The following is a 20,314-nucleotide window of genomic DNA, read 5'->3' on the forward strand; positions in this document are numbered from 1 at the left end:
CTATTTTATGGATGAGGAAACTGAGGTTTATTGATTTTAAATGGGCCCAAGAACACAAACCTACTAAGTGGAAGAGCTGGGTTTCACACTTAAATAGTGTGACTTGAAATACAGCGCTTTATTCTATAGCCACAGCGAGTGACACTTTATGAATAAGCATAGAATCGACTGATGGTAGGGCAATCAGCTTGATGGTACATTCTTTTTCTTTTCCAATTTGAGCTGCAGGTCTTAAAACACGCTTATGGGACCACAACTGCCGTCCTCCAGTATTCGATGGATTGTTATGTGTAAGAGGGATTAGATTAGATGTAGATTAGAATTCTACAATAAGTGGAATTTATATGAAAGCACACTCCAGTGTAATAAATAACAATTGTGTTGTGTAGTGGAAGAGAACTGGCCAGAGAGTCAGGAAATTGGTTCCACGCTAGTTTCACCGACCTAATTTTCCTCTTTAGTAAAGTAATAGGGGTGGATTCGATGAACTACTAACCCTAACCATGTATGATTCCGAGCTCCTCAAAAGTGGAGTCAATGGGTTGCTTTGGGGTTGTTGAATTTCTCCTCACTAGAGGTCTTCAGGAGAGGCAGGGGCTAGCCCTAGGGGGATGATAGACCGTGGCTGCAATGATTTTAATTATTAATTTGAATTACATTACCCTATCGGGTTGGGGGCAGAGGAACGAAGGACATTTTGAGGAAGGCCACTGACAAGTTGTGAATCGTCCAGAAGAGGGTAACCAGCATGGTGATGGGCCTCAGGCTCAAGGAAGCTTGGTTGAAGGAAATGAAGCGCTTAACTCAGAAATTATTTTTGGGGGGGGATGTGGGGGGCTAGGGGAACAAGATAGTGGCCTTTAAATACCCTAAGGGTCACCTTGAGGAGGCCGGCTAAGCTGGTTCTTGGAACACTGGGTTCTGGTGGCTGAGAAACCACTCTAGGTTCCCTATAATGGAGAACTTCGTTAGAAATTACAGTAGTCCCAAAGCGGTTTGGGGCGCCTCTGGGGGTGCGGGGCTCCCCCACCTTCAGGCGGAAGCTGGGACTGGCCCGTGAGATCCCGAGATTCCATGAAATGGGATGATTTAATAAGGAGACGACGGACACAAAACAACCGCGACCAAGCCCCGGGGTCCGGGGCCCGAGACCCGACCGAGCCCAGTGCAGCCTCCACATGCGGGGCAGGGGGCGTCTCTCTCAGGTCCGGGGCACGTCACATCGAACCCGCCTCTTCCTAAGCCAACCACCCAAATGTTTCCCTCCTGCCCAGTGGGGGCCCGAAAACCGAGGTCCCACCTTCCCCTCGGTAGGAAAACAGAACCGGAAGTAGGCCTGGAGAGACGATTGGGGGCGGGGCAGAAAGAGAGGGAGAGCCTTCGGTTTACTGGGGGGAAAAACTACCATTCCCGTGAGGCAACGCGGCCCCCAGGGGCGGCTGGTACGCAGGCGCCCGCAAGGCGTACGTGGGGGCGTGAGCGGTTCTAGAACGTTGCTGTGGTAGCGCTCGGGCGCCATGTTAGGACGAAGGGGAAGAAGGAGAAGCGCTTAAAGCGGCGGGCGCGGGAGTGGGGTTGGAGCCAGGGCTGAGGCGACCCCCCTCAGCGGATCATGCCCAGGGTGCCTGTGGCGGCGGCTGCGGGGGGGAAGTGACTGGGCGGTGCCGGCGCGAGGGACGATGCCGTTGTAAGTCATTTCTGTTTTTCAGCCTCCACCCCCCACCCCCTCCTCACACACACACGCTACGGGCCCCGAGGGGCCTGAGAGGGAAGGGAAGGGAAGGTGAGGCCGACCTGCGGGAGGGAGGGAGGGAGCCTTGCAAAGAGCCGTGCCCCCCTCTCGTTCCCTTCCCCTTCCTAACACCCCGCCTCCCCCAAACTCCTTCCTGGCTGGGTCAGGGGAGCAATTGGGCTGGGGGCCTTCCCCTTCCGGGAGGAGAGGGAGGAACCTGTTTCCCCACTTCCCCTTTGTCCTCCCCCAACCCCCAACCCCTCGAGTTTGGGGCCTGGAAGGAAACTGCCCCCGAGTTCAGCGAGGATCTTTCTTGTGGCCGCTCAGAGCCCCGGGCTCTCCCTTCTCCTTCACCTTATTTTGTCGCGTGACCAGAAAGAGCACCCCCAGCCCGGTTTATTGAGCGGTGGCCAGCCCTCCCTCTTAAATCCCACCTTCCCTTGAGCAAGAGTTGGAGGCCAGTGCCGGGTACCGAGCTCCCCTCCCCCGCCCCCAGCACTGGTGTTTTATTTTTTTGACCCAGGAGTTCCCTTCGATTCTCCCAGTACCTCTCCTTCCGCGGTGGCAGGGCCCGTCCCTTCCCAAAGACCAGGCTTGTTTGATGCCTGTTATTTACACGTGAATGAGGGATGGGGGGGCGGGGTGGTGGCGACTAAAGGTGTGGGGCCTGCGGCCCTCGGGGTGGGGGTGGGTGTTTGGAGACTGCCACATACTTCAGGACCCATCCTTTTAAGGCCCATACCCTCTTATTTCCAGTCCTTCGAAGAATATTTGTTTTTAATTATCTTTTTGAAGAATAAGATATAAAAGAACAGTTATGTTTTATTTGCTGCGTTTAAACAGGATTGAAGCCTTAATAGTGAAATGGTATTTGTCAATTTTTTGAAGATTGCTGTGTTAAGAGGATTACTTTAATTTCAGATCAAATCATTCCTGGCTTCACAGCGTCCAATGTTATTCCCCACATTTTTCTTTTTAAAAAGAAAATGTGAATTCTTTGTTGCTAGTGCACCTAGTGGTTGTGTACTGCATTTATATTATGCTGTGTTCATCATGGACAGTTTTGAGGCCATGAATTTGCCAGATTATTTAATAATAACAGCAGCAGTACCTTGTGTGACACTTTACAGTCTAGAAAGCAGCTCATTTAAAGGAGTAAATGGCTTTGTTAGACCTGATGAGATGCGCTTATAATTTCGTCAATATTGTAATTGAAAAGGTATTTATTTCTATACTATAAAGAATATTTTATAAAATTTTAGGATTTATAGATGTCCTATAATCTGAATATTAACTTTTTCTTAATACACTGATATGAAGCAATTTCTCACAAGATTTTTATTTTCATCAGTGATTAAAAGGAACCCTGAATGTTTGAAATGGCTTCTTGTGCCTTTATGTCACTGTGGTTTCATTGGATTAGTTGTGTTAGAGGATTGGTTCACCCCATTAATAGTGGACATTTTAATTGATAGGAAATACATTCATTTAAGGGTAATAGTCTTAAGAAATAATAGTAATAATTTGTGCTTTGTGCCTTTTTAAAAACTAAAAATATTTTATGCTTTTGTAGCTTGACATAGTGGAAAGGACAATTGGACTTGATGGGGTTCTTCTTGGGGCCATGTCTCTGAGAAGCTTCCCAGTTTCTTTGCAGGCCCTTGTCTTGTGAGAAAATTTTCTCTTGTTGCAGAACACATTCTCTTATCAAAACAGAGGGGTGCCTGGCCCAAGGATTTTTGTTCCTGGCTGACCCAAGGACTCTTCTCTGGCCAGATCCCCAAGATACAGCCCTCTGACACCTTCCTCAATGTCTGGTATAGTCCCTACACTTTCCCATCCATAGCTCCCAAATATTGCCTAATTAGTATCCCTGGCATTCGTTTCCCATGCCCCTTTTCCATATAAACCCCAGGGCCATCCTCAGTTTCTCGAAGGTTCCCATAAGTACCCTTGCTCGCTTTTGCTAGAGCGTTGCAATAAACTCTTTGCCACTTAATTAGGAGAAGGGTTGTGTGTGTGAATTCATTCTAGGCAACTCTGCCTTGGCCTTCTTGGGGTCTTGGCACCTGAAAACCTCATCAGATTGGCCCTCAGGAGACTTAGATCTTGAGTCCAGGCTGTGCTACTAGTAATAATGATAATCTAATACTGTTGCTTTCTCTGTAAAACAAAATGTTTGCCCTACATAATCACCAAGATTCCTTCTGGCTCTCTCATTCTGTGATTTAATTCTATTTTACAGTATTTGGTCAGGAAACTATAATTTACCATCACGGAATCTGAGTTGATAGAGACTTCTGAAAATGCCTAATCCAAACCAGGATCTGATCATGAATCTCTTCTGGGGACTACTTGATGAGTAGTCCTAAGAACTCACTATCTTCTGATGCAGCACATTTACTTGTGGATAGTTCTTTACTACCAATTTTTAGGAAAATTTTCAAACCTAAAATTGCTTCTTTGCAACTGCTTCTAGTTAACATACTCAAATGCAGCTATGATGTCTTCAGATAAATGAACACCCTCAGTTTATTTATCCAGTCCTGTGGAATGATTTCAAGGCTCTTTAACCATCCTTGTTGCCCTCTAGCTTAGCAAATTCTTTCCTAAAATGGGAAACCCAGAAGTGAACACAGTACTCCAGATGTACATATATATATATAATTTAAAATTTTAATTTACAGACTTTCAAATCTATGAATCTAAAGATTAAAGCATCACGTGTAGAATATACACAGAAGTCCATATCTTCTGTCCATTGAATATTGAAGTGCTTTTTACATGAACATATGTATATACATATGTATATAGGCTGCCTGAAGTCAGAGTACTGAGTTCAGATCCTGACTAGCACTTTATAGCTCTAGAGAGTTTTATAGCTTTAGAGAATTCATTTACTCTTTCTGAGCCTTAGCTTCCTCATTCCTAAAATGAGCAAGTAGTTGAGGCACAGATAACAGCCTAACCATAAATAGGGCTATCATTAGTTGAACATTTTTTAAATGCCTACTATGTGCCAGACATTGGGGATTTCTAGACATAAGAGTATGATTTTTTAAAATTCACTTCGTAAGAACTGCTTGTATGGGAAAAATCCTAGAACTGACTGCAACCTGGCCTTTTTTCTAACTAATTGATCTTTTTGAAATTTGAGGGTTGTTAACTTTTGTGGTTTTTTTTTTTTGGATACACTCAATTATCATTTGAATGGCCTTGAATGCTAAACGTCCCATTTGAACTTTTTGTATGCACACTTTCAGTTATGATTTAGCCAGGCTATTTCCTTTTTGGGGGTGGAAATGATAATTCTGGGATTAATTGAAGTTCTAAATTAGTTACTGCAATGTGTAAGTCTATTATTTTTCAATATTGTGAATTTGCACGTTTCACATGAATTTTTCAAAACTTGTCTGATTTTTGTGTATTTGGGGTGGGGGGAGTGGGAAGATAAAGTTTAAACCAAAAAAGTATAATATTTTCATATTAATTTTTTAATTCTTTTTTGATTGACCTCTCAAGGGTAAAGCTTTCCACCTAAGTTTCTAAAAACATTGTAATTTTCTCAGTAAATTTTGATTATCTAAAAACAGCATTCTGTTCTTTAGAAATAGTCTACTTTAAATGGATTGGTTACCACATTATTAGCAGTAATCTCACATTTATATAATGCTTTAAAATTTGACAAGCCCTTTTCTTAATATTTTATTTTTTTAAGCCCTTTTCTTATAACAACCCTTGGTAGGACAAGTATTATCTTTATTTTATGGTTGAGGAACCTAAGGCTCTAATAGTGTCAGTGACTTTCCCACGATAACATAGTTTGTAAGAATCTTGACAGAGATCAAAACTTAGGTCTCTTGACTCCAAGTCCAGCACTACCACATTCAGTTGCAATTTGCTATATTTATTTTTAGACAGTTTTGTAAATAAATTTTAAATTTAAAACCTTTGCTTTAAATTTGTTGCAAATTTATAGCCCCTTAGTGACCTAGAATCCAGAATCACAGTCCATCTGAAGACTAATTCATTATTTCCTCTAAATAAAGTGCTCTCTGTTCTGATGATTTTTATGATATACTGCATTATTGGATAGAATGCTAAGCCTGGAGTCAGGAAGACCTGAGGTCAAATCTGGCCTCAGACACTTGCTAATTTGGGCAAGTTAATTAACCTCGATTTGCCTCAGTTTCCTCAAATGTAAAATGGGGATAATAATAGCACCAGCTTCACAGGTCTGTTGTGAGATTCAAATGAGGTATTTGTAAAGCTCTTAACACAGTTTGTGGCACATATAAATGCTAGCTATTATTATTACTATTAACTTCTTGATTTAGGGTTTTTTTTTTAAACACTAAAATGTGACTGAAGATGAAATTATCCATTTGAGGAAGGCAGATGAATCAGCTGATTCATATAATGTGCTCTGAAAAATCTTGAGATTCCTAAGATCTTCAGGTATAAGTGTATTCAGTTGAATCAATCATGTTTATTGTAGCCCTAGAGGTATTTTATCCCTTTTCCGTTCTTGTTCTTTGGGATGATTAAATTCTATGAAACAGTAACTTTCTTAAGAATGCAGAGATTATCTTGTGGCTTTTAGTAGAAATGTATTTCATGTTTCCTTTTTTGCCATGAAAATGGTTAGAAATAATACATAAAAATTCAGATGCTTTTTTAAAAAACGAATACTAGGGGGTGTCATGCTGGGTCTCTCTGCCTTCCATGTCACAGTGTCTTCCAGATTTGCTCTTTAACCCGATGGGCTGAGTAAGCTCCTACATGCAGTTGCTGTAGTTCTGGTATTTTTAAATTTTCATAAGTAATACAAGAATAAAATGGGTGTTTATGTTCATTTGTGTGCCCATGGCGTGTGGTTATCATTAACAGATTTATATGTATAGTCTAGATTGCTGCTCTGTATGTATGGGTTATTGGTTTGCTCTGAGTTACAGGACCTAAAGTATTCTTCTTTATAGATTCCTCTTTGCTTCTTTTGCCTAAGTTTTGACTCTTTGTAAGTTATACTTTTCTTCACTTGACATCTAGGGTGGGTGAGTGCCATAGACAGCTGTTTCTTAAGTGTTTGAGGTGGCAGTGGCTTGTTAATGCTAGCAGTCTCAATGTTCTCCTAGTCCTTTTTCATTTTGGGCTGAGGAAGCATAGGGAAAAGAGAATTCTACTTTTTATATGTGTAGAGGTCTAAAAATAGTAGATATTTAAAATTTATTTTACTTCAGAGTTACAAAGCCTTGCTGAACCCCCCATGCTTTTTCTTTGTTTCATTTTTTTTTGTTTTCTTGTTTCTTTTATTCCTTTGATGTGTCTTCTGTTTCTTCTGTTGCCTATTCGAACCACTATATCTTAGTATAAGCCTAAATATTTTTAGTATCATGAAGGATGTGTTATCAGAATGTGTGATCCCTCCACTGAATGGAAATTGGAACCCATGAAAAGTTGCTTTGGCCCTAAATTTACCACTTGGTGGAAACCTTCTGTTGATAAGCCTGTCTGGTCTTAGCTAATAGCTGTCTAGATTCATAGGATACAGGCTATTGCCAAGTCAGTACTTGAAGCACTTCTACCTTGCTAAGACCCATAGGAACCTATCCTTTGTCTGGGATAGCCTTGGAGAATCTGTAGTAGCCTCTACACTACAGCTCTAGAATCTTCTCTCTCCCCCAAATGGCTCATATCTATTTTGTATATAACTATACATGTATAGTTGGCCTTCCCCATCATGACTTTCCCGACTGTTTCGATGTGTTGCAGGTTGGCATAAGAAATGGGAATTTTTGGGGAGTTTTGTGGAAGTCAGATGACATACATAGGCCAGCAGAGGACACAGAAACACACAACATATGTATAGTATTGTGTAATATCAACATATTTTATCTTTTAATACCATAAATATACCCAAATTCTACAATAACGTATTGTAAATATCCCATTAAAAATCCCATTAAAAAAAAGTAAAAAATTCGGACATCGCAGGGCCAGTGTGCCCCTAACCCCGGCAGTGTGGAAGGAATAACTAAGTTTCTCCTGGCTAGATTGTCAGGGAGACAGGGACTTCCACTTTTGTCTTTGTATCTCTAGCACAGTGCCTGACAACTAGTAGGTACTTAATAAGGATTGGTTGATTGAATGAAGCATTTACATAGAGCTGAGCATCTAGCTGAATAGTAACACAGTTTTAATAGTATAATTGAGGTTGGTGATTTTAGAGTATGTGTGTGCAAAATACTTGTGCAGAATATAGAAGAGAAGTAACCACCTTTTGAATATTTATCTAGTGCACAGAGAAGCACATTATGTACAAAACTTGGATTAAAGCATTTCCTACTATCTGTCATCACATGGTTAGTTGACTCTAAAATATTAGTTAAATGTTAACTAAGATTTGCATGAAAGAGAAGGTTGCAACATTTTTGGTAGGACAGATGTGTGTATATGTATGTAACTGTTTAGTCATGCTTATTTAAGAATATCCCAAGCCTCTTTATGCTCTGTACTTTTTAGAAGGGTGGGTCTGTGTTCTTTATGTACATCCTTTATGGATAGCTGGGGTTGAGTTAAAACTTCAAAAGACCAAAATATGCAGTTCAGCTTTGTCAAAACTTTTGAAATGAAAATGCCTCCTACTCCTAACTCTAATAAATACAAATATGGAAGCAGAGAACACATTTCTATGTAAGTGGGTTTATTTCTCATTCTTGAGCATTTGGGAATAGCATTTTTAAAAAAATTCAACAATTAGTAATATGTCCAAAGAGGTAAACACTGGAATTTCTCTATACTAATGCAATGACAGGCCCTGGCCTGTTGTCTAATACTGTGAACAGGTCTTGATCTCCCAGGTTTTAAATTTCCTATATAATACAGAGAAGCAGTGGTTTTATAACTTATAAAATTGTCTAGGATACTGAGAAGTTAAATTACTTTTCTGGGGTTACACAGCTAGGTTACACAGGACTTGAACTCTGGCTCTGTCCATAACACCATACTGCCTCTCATTACCAATAATATCACTTTGCATTTTGTATACATTTTGATTTGTTAACCTTGGCAAGGGTAGATACTGACATTAGTATAAATATAGGCCTTACTTTAAAAAAAAATGAAATCTGGGTCATATAAAGTCTGAATGGGGCCTATAGTAAGTCCAGTGTTTCAACCTATTTCTGTATTTTCAAAGAGATTGAATTTTAAGATTGTAGAATATTTTCAAACTAATTGACATTCTCTTTTTTCTTTATTGAATAAATGAGGATACTCAGGAGAGATTTACTTATTCAGTGTTTTAACTCTTGATGATTTTAAATATTTTTGAGGCCTTCATTGTGTCAGTCTTTAAATAGCATGATGAAACTCATAGTAATAGATCCTTCTGATCTGGCTGTTTATTTTGATTTATCATTACTGTTGTATAGAAGAATGGTAAAACAGTGGTAATGCTAATCAAGGCTGTTATGGGGAAGAGGGATTACTTTCTCTGCTTAAACCTGGAGAGAGCAGAACTAAGATCAATAACTGGAGACAGATTAGGCTTGATTTAAGGAAACAGCTATCAAGTAGTGGAACTGGCTATCTCAAGAAGCCAAGAATTTTGTGGAGGGGATTCCTACTCATGTACAGCTTGAATTACATGGCTTTTGAGATCCCTTCTGAGTTACAGCCTTTGACACTGTTGATCACCCTTTTCTAGATACTCTTTCCTCTAGGTTTTCATAATAGTGCATTCTCTTGCTTCCTCCAGTTTTTTTTTTTTTGGCTGCTTCTTCATCTCTTTCGCTGGCTCTTCATCTAGGGTATGTTGGATAACCTTGAGAATCTCCTAAGGCTCTCTCCTGGGCCTTCTTCTTTTCTCTCTATATTATCTTGCTGGGTGATCTCATCAGCCCTGATGTATTCAGTTTTTTCCATGCAGATGATTGACAAGGCTATATAACCAGCCCTGACCTCTCTCCTGAGCTCTGGTCGCACATTAGCAGCTGCCTTTTGGACATCGTGAACTGAATGTCTTGGAAACACCTTGAACTAAACATGTTTAAAACAGTTTTCTTCCCACCACCCTACCCTCCCATCCCCAAATGGATTCTCCTTTTGCTTTTACTGTTGAGACACCACCATTTTCTTAGTCACCTAGGCTTACAACTTTGATATCATCCTCAGCTCCACTCTCACTTACCATATGTGTGTGTCTGTGTGTGTATGTGTGTGCGTACACACACACACATATGTTTGTATACAGTCTGTTGCCAACTCTGGTTCAAGCCCTCATCACTACACACTTAGATTATAGCAATAGCCTTCTGCCTTTTAGTTGGTCCCTGTCTCAATTCTACCCAGTCAATTGACAAAGTGATTTTTTTAAGAAAAAAATTTGCTTTATTTTTAATTTATGAAATAAAACAAGCATTTCCATAGCATACTATAATTTAAAAAGATGATTACACATGAAACTGCAAATCTATTATGTACAACTTAACATTCCTTTTAAAGATATAATAAAGTTATCATGTAAATTACTTTTTTCCCCTTTTTTCCTACCCCCATGGCTATATTAGCTGTAAATATGTCTGTGTGTGCTCGCACACATGTGTAAATATATATTTACATGTATACATAAAAACCAGTCTACGCATACTTTTGTTTTATTAGTTATTTCTCTGTATCCTTAAAGGGAAGGTCTGAATGTTAGGTCATCTCCCCCCTCCCTTCCCCCTCCTCTATTTATAAAACTGTGGTTGGTAGTTCAAGGATCCAAGTATGAAATCATCTGGTTTTAAGCCCCCTCACATTCTGGCCTTTTGCTATCTTTCAAGTCCACTGCTTTATTTTTCTCTACATGCTCTAAAATGCAGTGACACTGATTAACTTTATTGCTGTTCTTTGTACAGCACACTCCATTTCTTGATTCTGTGCTTTTTCACATACTGTCCACCATGTCTAGGATACTCTTCCCTTCAATTTCACTTATTAGTTTTATTGAAGTCTTACCTCTGATATCGTCTCTTTGTGTAGTTGTTTGCACCTCGTCTCCACCATGAATGGGAATTCCCTGAGGTCAGGGACTAGTTTTTGCCTTTATTTGTATCACCAGTGCTCAGCACAGTGCCTAACACTTAGTCCTTAATAAATATTTGTCTTGCTAAAGCCAGAAGTTCTAGAGCTTTTAAATGATGTCAGAGCACTGAAATTCTATAATTCTGTGATATGGTAAATATTGAATGTCCCTGATACTTTTGTAGCTTATAGAAGCAATACATTTCAATTTCTGAAATATAATTCTTTCTGAGCATGTTATAGTACTGACAGTTAAAATTGGCAAAAGTCTGGTTTAATTTCTGTTTTATTAAAAAATTGTGCATTGAGGAGCATGAAATGAATAGTAGATAATTATAGAAAGGCTTGCATTAGGGAAGAGGAAAGAAAAAAGTCTTAATGCCTGCCTTCTTTGATATTACTAGTGCCCTGCTATATTTTATTCAGATTGAGTGCCCTCTTATGTATTCTTGACTTTTGATATATTTTGATATATTTATATTTTATTGACTTTTAATATATTTTGTGAAGATAATTTTTCTTTTAATAGTTGTGTGTTGCCAAGACAGTCTTTCAAGTACTATTATTCATAGTTGTTTACTTTGATTAATAAGCACATTAACTTTAGGATGTGGCTATTGAACTATAGTTAACAACATGGTAATTGACACTGCTTCAGTTACTGTCTTAAGTTACTTCTGTAATTAGCAACACTACCCTATCTTAATTTGCACATTTTTTTAACTAGGTCTAGGTCATATTGATATTGCTAGGTGCATATGGAGGATAAGTTGTTAAGAACTTCAAAATCCTAAGTGAATGTCAGTATAAGCTAATTCGTCATCATCATAGGGTATATAATCCCCAAATAATATATCGAGAGTACATATTCAATAATTTTTTGTTGATAGGAATATTCAGTCACAGTTTAGAGATCATTGTTGTAAGAAAGGTGTCATTTGTTGCTCTGGAGCAGTGCTCCTTGGGTGATATGAGAGTTAAAGAATATTGGGCATTGTCAATGAACTGTGAAAACCTCAGGCATTACATCAGGGTTTGTCTGTATAGGGACCACAGAACATAATTGTCCTTTGTAGCTGTATCAGTGAAGCTCTTACTAGATCATGCATCCAATTCAACCAGTATTTATTAAGGCCTACCATATACAAGGCCCTGTGCTGAGGGTTATAAAGTAATTTCAAGGAGGGACTGTTGGTACTGGGGGAATCAGGGAAGACTTCATATCAACAGTTAGTGTTGGCCTGTGCATTGAGGGAATATACATATTACCTAATAGGTGAAGATATGAGGGATCACTTATGCAAAGGTGTGGATGTCACAGGGGAAATGCCAGGTCTGGGGAACAGCTAGCAGGTCAATTTGACAGGAAAAAAGAGGGGAAAAGAATAGTGAAATAACAAAAGGCTGGATGACCACTTGTTAGAGAATATTTTTTAGAGGGAATTATTGTTTAGTCATAGGTTGGATTAGATGGTTTCTGAGGTCTTTTCCAACACTGAGATACTGTAATTTGGTGAATACTGGAAAAGTAAATAGGTACTAGATTGTGGAGGGCTATAAATGAGGAGTTGTAGTTTATCTTAGAGGCAAATGACAAGCTCTTGGAGATTTGTGAGTAGGGAAGGAAGGAAGCATTTATTAAGAGAGCCATCCCATATGATAAATAGTATTTTTTGGAGAGGAAAAAAAGGCAGCACAACTGATCCATACATTGAAAAAGTATTCTCCCCTCTACAAAGGGATAGGTTGAGAATATCTTTCTATATTCTGAATTCTGAGTCCTGTTTAATCTTTATAATTTTGTTATTACTTTTGGTTTTTGTGGGGTATCATTCTTTTTATTTACATTGTAGTTATTATGTTGGTTTGTTGGCTCCATCTATTTTATTTTGCATCAGTTCACATGTCTCTATTCATCACACACATCATTTCTTACAGTTACAATAATACTCCATTGCATTTGTGTCCCACAATTTGTTTAGCCATTTCCCAGTCGATGGACATCTACTTTGTTTCTAATTCCTAGCTATTACAAAAAATGTTACTGTAAATATTTTGGAGTATCATGGAGACTTTGTTCTTAACAATGGCTTCCTTGGGATATAAGCCCAGGAATGAAGTCTTAGGTTCAAAGGTTTTGGACATTTTAGGCTCAACAACTTTTTATGACAGTTGCCTAAAAAAATAATTCATTCAGTCCCTGTAAGAAAGAGACCAGTTAACTTAGTCTAGATATCAAGACATTCTATTATCCAACCAGTGTTTTTAGCCTTCTCTTCCAGCATTTGCCTGTACCTATTACACATTCAAACTAAGTATTGCTAGACATTTCCCACTGTGTTCTCCCATATTAATCAACCTGTAGCGCTTTTCCTTTCTCTCTCTCTCTCACTTTGGGCAGGGCATTTGGGGTTAAGTGACTTGCCCAAGGTCACACAGCTAGTGAGTGTGCCAAGTGTCTGAGGCCAGATTTGAACTCAAGTACTCCTGACTCAAGGGCTGGTGCTCTACTCACTGCACCACATAGCTGCCCCTGTCCCAACTCTTTATGTTGAAATACTTCCCAGCTTCCTGAAACATTCTCTTTTACCTTCAAAACAATGTTTCCCTTTCCTTAACTCCTATGGCATTTAGTCACATTCTACTTTGTATATGAGTTAAGTCCAACTGCTTTTTTCATTTTTGTTTTCTTCAGTGCCATGTCCATTTCTTTAAGTAGCATATCCAGGCCTATGTTATTAGTATCCAGGTGTGGTGGTTCCACCCTCATTGGTAGAGGGGAAAAAATATTAAATTTTTTTTTTGTTGCTTTTTTATTTGTCGTTCTTATCCTGGATTCATCCTTAGCTATTTTTTGGGTGGCCTTGCAGGTCATCAGTCTCTCAATAAGATTTCTTTAAGCTGTTTTTTCCCTCAATTGTTTCTTAGTGTTTTATGACACAGCATTGCTTATAATCTTGTTCTATCCTTCTGAAATTTTATGAACAACTTATTTAAAAAGTGTCCTCTTTGGCAGTAATATCTCTTGGCTTGCAAGGGCATCAAAAAGTAGGAAATTGTTAAAAAAACAAAACAAAACCCTGTCTATTCTTTCATTTCTTACTTTTCAGTGTCATCAGCTCATTTAAATAGGTCAAATTGAAATTGTTTTAAGTGTATACCCTATCCCACTTTTATTCTTCTAGTTTAATACTTTGGTCTTTTGTCCTAACAAGTCAGTAGATATTTAGAAGCTCATTGAGGAAATTACTATCATGTCAGTAATTAGTTGTTTTCTTTCTGTTAAAATATATTCCATTTTTTTGATGCTGTTTGGTGCTTGTCAAATCCCATGCCTTCTGATTGTTTTCTTGAAGAAACTATTGTTATATAAGTCCAGAGTTTCTGTGTATTCCTTAAGCTGACAGACTCTTTTCCTTACTTCTCAGGCATATTTTTACTTTGTCTTCTCATTTCCGGATTTTATGTTCAAGTCACAGAGTGTCAATAAATTGTCATTTAATCTAGAGGGTCTTGTATTCATGTCTTATTTCCCATATAGTACCTTACGTGTGGGCAGTTAGGTGGTGCAGTGGATAGAGTCCTGGGCTTGGAATCAGAAAGATTCATCTTCATGAATTCAGATCCAGCCACAGACATTTATAATGTGACCCTGGGCAAGTCACTTAACCCTATTTGCCTTAGTTTCCTTATTTGTGAAATGAGCTAGAGAAGGAAATTGGAAACCACTCCAATGTTTTTACCAAGAAAACTCCAAATGGAATCACGAGTCAGACACAACTGAAATGACTCAACAGCAACGTGGTTATTTACATGTAGTGAACTTTTAAATGTTTGCTACCCTTGTAATAGGTTTTTTCTATGTTAGCAACATATACAAATATTTTAAAACGATTGCCTCCTTAAGAATAGAATGAATGTTGTTCAGTTGGCTAGTTCACCCAATCTTTGAAGGAGTAGGAACAAAAGAAACTAATACCTTTCACTTTTTCCATCTCTTAGCTCAGAGGAGATTCCATCATTTCTCTTGACTTAATTTTTTGATCAGTCAAATTTTTAAAAATAATTGTCCTTGAAAGGGTATAATGATATTTTTATGCATTGGTACTATTGAAAGTACTATTATCAAAGAAATATATGATCAAAAGAAGATACACTGATTCTGTGGAGAGGCCAAGGGATAATGGTATTGTAATTTTAAGAAAAGGTGAAGAAGGCCCCCTGTTTGTTGGGTTAACTTTGTGTGGTAAACTTATGAGAAGGCATGGATAAGAGTCACATAGGGCGGGTAAGCATGGATGAGTTGCAGCCTTATTGTTGTAATATCTTCAACAATGAGACTGCTGATCTGTTTAAGTACATGACTGTATTCTTTGTAGTGAGTATTGTATATAATGATAAATTATATGACTTGGATTCAAGTCCTGATTTGCCATTTACTATCTGTGTGACCTTGGGAAAGTTACTTAACTTCTCTAGGCCTCAGTTGTCCTTATTAAATGTAGGACTTGAATTAGATGTCCTCTAAGGTCTCTTCTAGTTCTAAATTCATTTTTAGTTGAGGAGCAGGCTGGATAGAGGACTGGACAGAGGATAGAGGACTGTTCTTAGAGTCAAGGAATCCTAGTGTACATCATGACCTTGTGCAAGTCAGTTAAGTCATTATTAAACACCTTCTACATGCCAGCACTGTGCTAGGCCTTATTTGGGACTATAGAGAAAGGTAGAGGACAGTCTGTGCTCTCAAGGACCTCACAGTTTAATGGGGAAGACAACATGCAGACAGCTATGTACAAATAAACTATGGACAGGATTAATTGGAAATAATCCACAGAGAGGAAAGCACTATTAGAATTAACAGAAATTGGGAAAGACTTCCTATAGAACAGAGATGTCAAATAAACATCCTCCTGATTGAGGCCTGTATCAGAATAAAATATAATTGGGAAATATTTGAGAAAATAAATAAAAATACAATAAAATTTAGATAGTAATTACATTTGAAACCTGTAAATATATGGCTTGCAAAGATCTTTATGTATAGGTTAATGGTCCCTGTTTCTTTTTTGAATTGAAACCACTGCTATAGAAGATGGGATTTTAGCTGAGACTGGAAGGAAGCCAGGAGATAGGTATGAGTAGGGAGATGATTCCAGGTATGGAGGACAGCTAGTGAACATAACCTGAGTTGATAGTTGGAGTGTCTTGTTCAAGGAACGACAAAGGAGACCAGCATCAGCATTTATTATGTTCTTGCAGTTCCTGGCGGTGGGCTAGGTGTTAGAGATACAAAGATAAAAATAAAACAATCCCTTAGCGAACTTGAGCCCAGTCAAAGGCAGTGTGATACAGCGCTCACTGTGGAGTCAGGGGACAGGAATTCAGATCCTGCCTCTGTCAGGTCCTGTTCTGTGAACTTTAGACCTCAGTTTTCCAGGTGGCCTGTAAGGATCCTGTGAAGAACGAGATAATTTACACTGTCGTTGCAGGGGATTTGTAAAGAGGCTTTTCAGAGGCACCTGTCTCAGGCAGCTCTGACTGTAAAAGTTAATACATTGCTAGACTGACTGTCTGTGCATGAAGTGAGTCTGCCCCTTGTGAGACTGGTGAAACAACGGTACACCTGATTGAATATTACTATCTTACGTTTACTTGTTATATATTGATTATGAAAACTAGGGAGACTTGATCCTGGCCTAAAACATATTACAGCACGTTTTAACTGGAAATAGCCACTTTAAAGGTAATCTGGATAACCTATTAGTAAATCTGTCAGGTTATTTTTCTTCCTAAAACATTAAAGAAACAGGTTGTGTTAAGTTAAAAATGTACATTTTGAATTATTGAATTTCTTTGGATTAATTGCTATTGAGGAAGCTTTTTTTTTTTTTTGCTTGGCATATGAGATTTAAAATTCAGAGATAATAGAAAACATTTATAAATATGTGCCCAGAGACAATGGGTATTTTGAAAAGGCCACTTATTTTGGTTCATCCAAATATAAAATATAGGTCAAAAGATAGCTAAATTAAAGAATTATTGCTGAAGTTTTATTTAAATATAAAAAGTTCATTCTGAAAGGAAATTTGAATATGAAGAGAGTAACTGGAGGTGTTAATTGTACATTTTGATAGAAAGAGAAACGTTGAAGATTTGTATAAGCTTATTTTCTTGAAGTTGAGAACAATAATGTGCTTTTGAGGAAAATAGACCTATGGTGGAACATGGTCTTTCCACTGTAACCTGAAAAAAAGTCTCAAAATACTCAGTTGGAAACGCCAAAACCCCCTGAGATACTGGAAAGTATGCATGTCCAAAAAAGAATTACAAAATTGAACTTACTATATTAATAACATGCTAAATTAATACCACAAAGTCATGTAATCAGTGCCACTTTTACTTATATAGAAGTTATTCTGATAATTCTTGAAAGATTCTCTGCAGCTTAAAAAAGGAGTGAGCTTTGTGAACCAAAGATTGGCTTTTTCATAGTGACAAGTCTTTGCATCATAGTATACTTACTGTTTAAAAAAAAAACCATATATCAAAAACACTATCAACCAGTTCAACTCACCAATTTATTCATAGCCCTAAATGATGTTTGGTTGTTTGCAAATAACAAATCCAATTCTAATGGACAGAAATTTACAATTAAAGACATTCAAAAGAATGGACTATAGGTTCTGAAGGCATTTCCAAAAGAGAACTTCAAAAAAATGCTTCAAGGTAAAGTATTGGTAAATATGTTGTATTTTTTCCCAGGGAGATTGCTTTGAAGGGGACAGCACTTGGGGTCATACATAAGTTGGGAAAGGTAAAGAGAATGCCACTGGAATTGATCTGTGGATGTTCTTTTCTTTCTAATAATGTATATTACAACTCATTTTATTGTCCAGAGAATTAAAGGGGTTTTTTTTTTTTTTTAGCTTTACCTATTTTTTCCCTACATAGTATAGATGCTGAGCACTGTTGTGGGAATCTTTTGTTATCTGTATAAAATATGACATGTTGGAAAGGAACAAATTTGGCTTTTCAGGGTTCTTGGTTTCACTGAAAGAAACACCGTTCCGTAACAGCCTGTTATGGTAGTTATAACCCACCTTAATATATGAGAGAATTTTTGAAGGATACTTGGCAAATAATTTTTCAGGACCTGATTCATCTAGGTTACCTTTTAGTTTTTAAAATAATAAGCTTAAGAATTTTATTGGCTTTCCTTTTTTTTCTTGTAATACTTGGTTTATTGTTTTAAAACATCAAACCAAATTGGGGAAAAATAGAATTTTTCTTATTTTTGTCTTTGGTCACTTGCATCCTTGTATTTTGTTATCAGCTGAATTAGGATTGGTAAATTAGGATTACTTTTTTAATTAGTTAGAATTAGCTATCTCTTAACTTGCTTTTGGAATACATATTTTGTACAAAACATTCTCTAGTCATGCATGTTTGTTACAAAATAGTAGGAATTTTTTGCAGTAATTTTATCTAATTACATTTATTAGTCCAGTTACAACCCAGGGATCACAACAAACACAACCGCCACAGAAGCATTATGGCATTACCTCTCCCATCAGTTTAGCGGCCCCCAAAGAGACAGACTGCATACTCACACAGAAACTAATTGAAACCCTAAAGCCCTTTGGGGTTTTTGAAGAGGAAGAGGAACTGCAGCGCAGGTAAGTAAATTTACTTTTTATAATTGCTTACTAGTATGAATTAATTCCTACATAGGAAGTGTTTTCATTTCTAAATTATGCTAATTCCTTCCTTTCCTCCAAATCTAGGTCACCTATTCATGTTTAAGTTCCTATTTCATATCAGTCATGCTTTGTGTTCTTCCTTTCTTCCCTTTCCCTGTCTCTTTTCATATTTCCCCAAAACAAAAAAACCAAACCTGAGTTTTCTTAGCAAGTTCGTTGTGGCTCTGCTTCTCCTTGTAAGGGGGCAGAATCTATTTTGCCCTAATTATGCCAGTTGCAGAGTGGCATACCCTCTGAGCGAATACTGAGATATCAGAGAAAGAGAGGTTCATACCAGCTTGGTTAATAATAGGTTTTATTAAGGCTGTTAATTAGGTTAATTGGGAGAGTTTACTCAAGAGGCCATTAGTCCTGGCTAGCAGCAGGACAGAGTAACATCATGGATCCTCACACCAACCCTGGGCCAGGTCAGGTATCATATAATCATATAGAAACAGAGTGAAGTAGGCATAGTGCCAGGAATGGCCCAGGGTCACATGCACATTTCCCCATGGGATAGTTGTTAACTTTTGTTGATTATATTTACTCAAGGTAGTTTATATTTTCCTGTGGAGTCATAGGTCATGTTCCTACTCTGGCTACCACTGTATACACCACCCCTTGAGACCTGCTCATGCAGTCTTGCCAGTAATGTCTTCTTCAAAGTTCTCTTAATGGTTTTGTTAACACGGAGGAAGCAGAGGAGCCTACCAGTAAATTACATTGGAGGTACAATCCACAACAGCAGTATGAGCACACGTAGACAGACAACATGACCGATAAGTAAATTACCACAGTTGTCACAATTTTCTTCTATTCCACCCCTAGGGAGATGAAGAAAGAATCAGTGATTAGTGGGAGAACTGAGTATCTTAAACAGAGTGAGGGGGGTGGGGAACCTACGGTTTTGAGGGCGCATGTGGCCTTGGGTGGCGTGTGACCTTTTGACTGAATCCCAAGTTTAACAGGACAGATCTTTTAAGAGGATTTGTTCTGTGAAGTTTGGATTTAGTCAAAGGGCAGCACTTGAGGACCTAGAAGACCACATGTGGCCTCAAGGTCTCAGGTTCCCTATCCCTGAAACTTAATTTATCACAAACTAGCTGAATTTTTGAACTAAGTTCAGAGATAAAGAAACATGGCTTGGGCAGTTCTACAACACCCTGTGAGTGATACAGAATGGTATCAGCATCAATTGCAAAATGGATGGTTCTGAAATATTTGATTTCCCCCTTTTGTCAAGGGGAGACTTGCTACAAATTTCCCTGACAAGTTAATGTAAGAACAAGAAGAATGATTAATCATTTTACAAGCTGTAGCGTAAATGTCTACAGCCATGGACTAATTTTAGAGAGGAAATTTGTGTGACACCAAGATAACTGAGAGAACTCAGTATACAGATACAGTGAAGCAAAAAAATCCAAGTAGTGCAATAATGAGCATGGGACCGTAAACGTTAGCTAATAACAAGTGTTTGTAGTTTAGTAACCCTTTTCCAATATCCATTTAATCAACTCATTTCATCTTGGATCTCAGATGTTACGTGTAGTTGTCAGGGGTACCTCTTCAGTAGATTTGCTTCTCTGGTTCCAGGTTACTTGTAGAGACTCCACAGATGTTTCTGCTTAAATCTTTTACAAAACAAATCTCAATACAAATTAGTAAAGCCTCTCAAATTTTACTTCTCCAATAACTAGTTCATGTGGTAAAGACTAGCTTAGACCTCATGGCTCTGATCTCATTAAAAATAGACCTATAAGAACATCAAACTAGA

General features: G+C 38.2%; 1 protein-coding gene across 10 annotated transcripts in view; it reads left to right on the plus strand.

Moving 5' to 3' along the window:
• Window positions 1-1,463: 1,463 nt before the first annotated feature.
• PAPOLA (poly(A) polymerase alpha) overlaps window positions 1,464-20,314 on the plus strand; it is a 76,531-nt gene continuing 57,680 nt past the window's right edge. For all 10 annotated transcript variants that reach the window (XR_005009884.1, XR_005009886.1, XR_005009885.1 and 7 more), the window contains exons 1-2: window positions 1,464-1,687; window positions 18,304-18,477. Coding sequence is in view for 7 of the 10 variants with exons in the window: in XM_036750266.1 (XP_036606161.1) it covers window positions 1,680-1,687; window positions 18,304-18,477 (182 nt within the window). In the remaining 3 variants the exon portion in view is untranslated. The remainder of the gene's footprint in view (window positions 1,688-18,303; window positions 18,478-20,314) is intronic.

This window comes from Trichosurus vulpecula, chromosome 3, assembly GCF_011100635.1.
Source record: "Trichosurus vulpecula isolate mTriVul1 chromosome 3, mTriVul1.pri, whole genome shotgun sequence".
NCBI lineage: Eukaryota > Metazoa > Chordata > Mammalia > Diprotodontia > Phalangeridae > Trichosurus > Trichosurus vulpecula.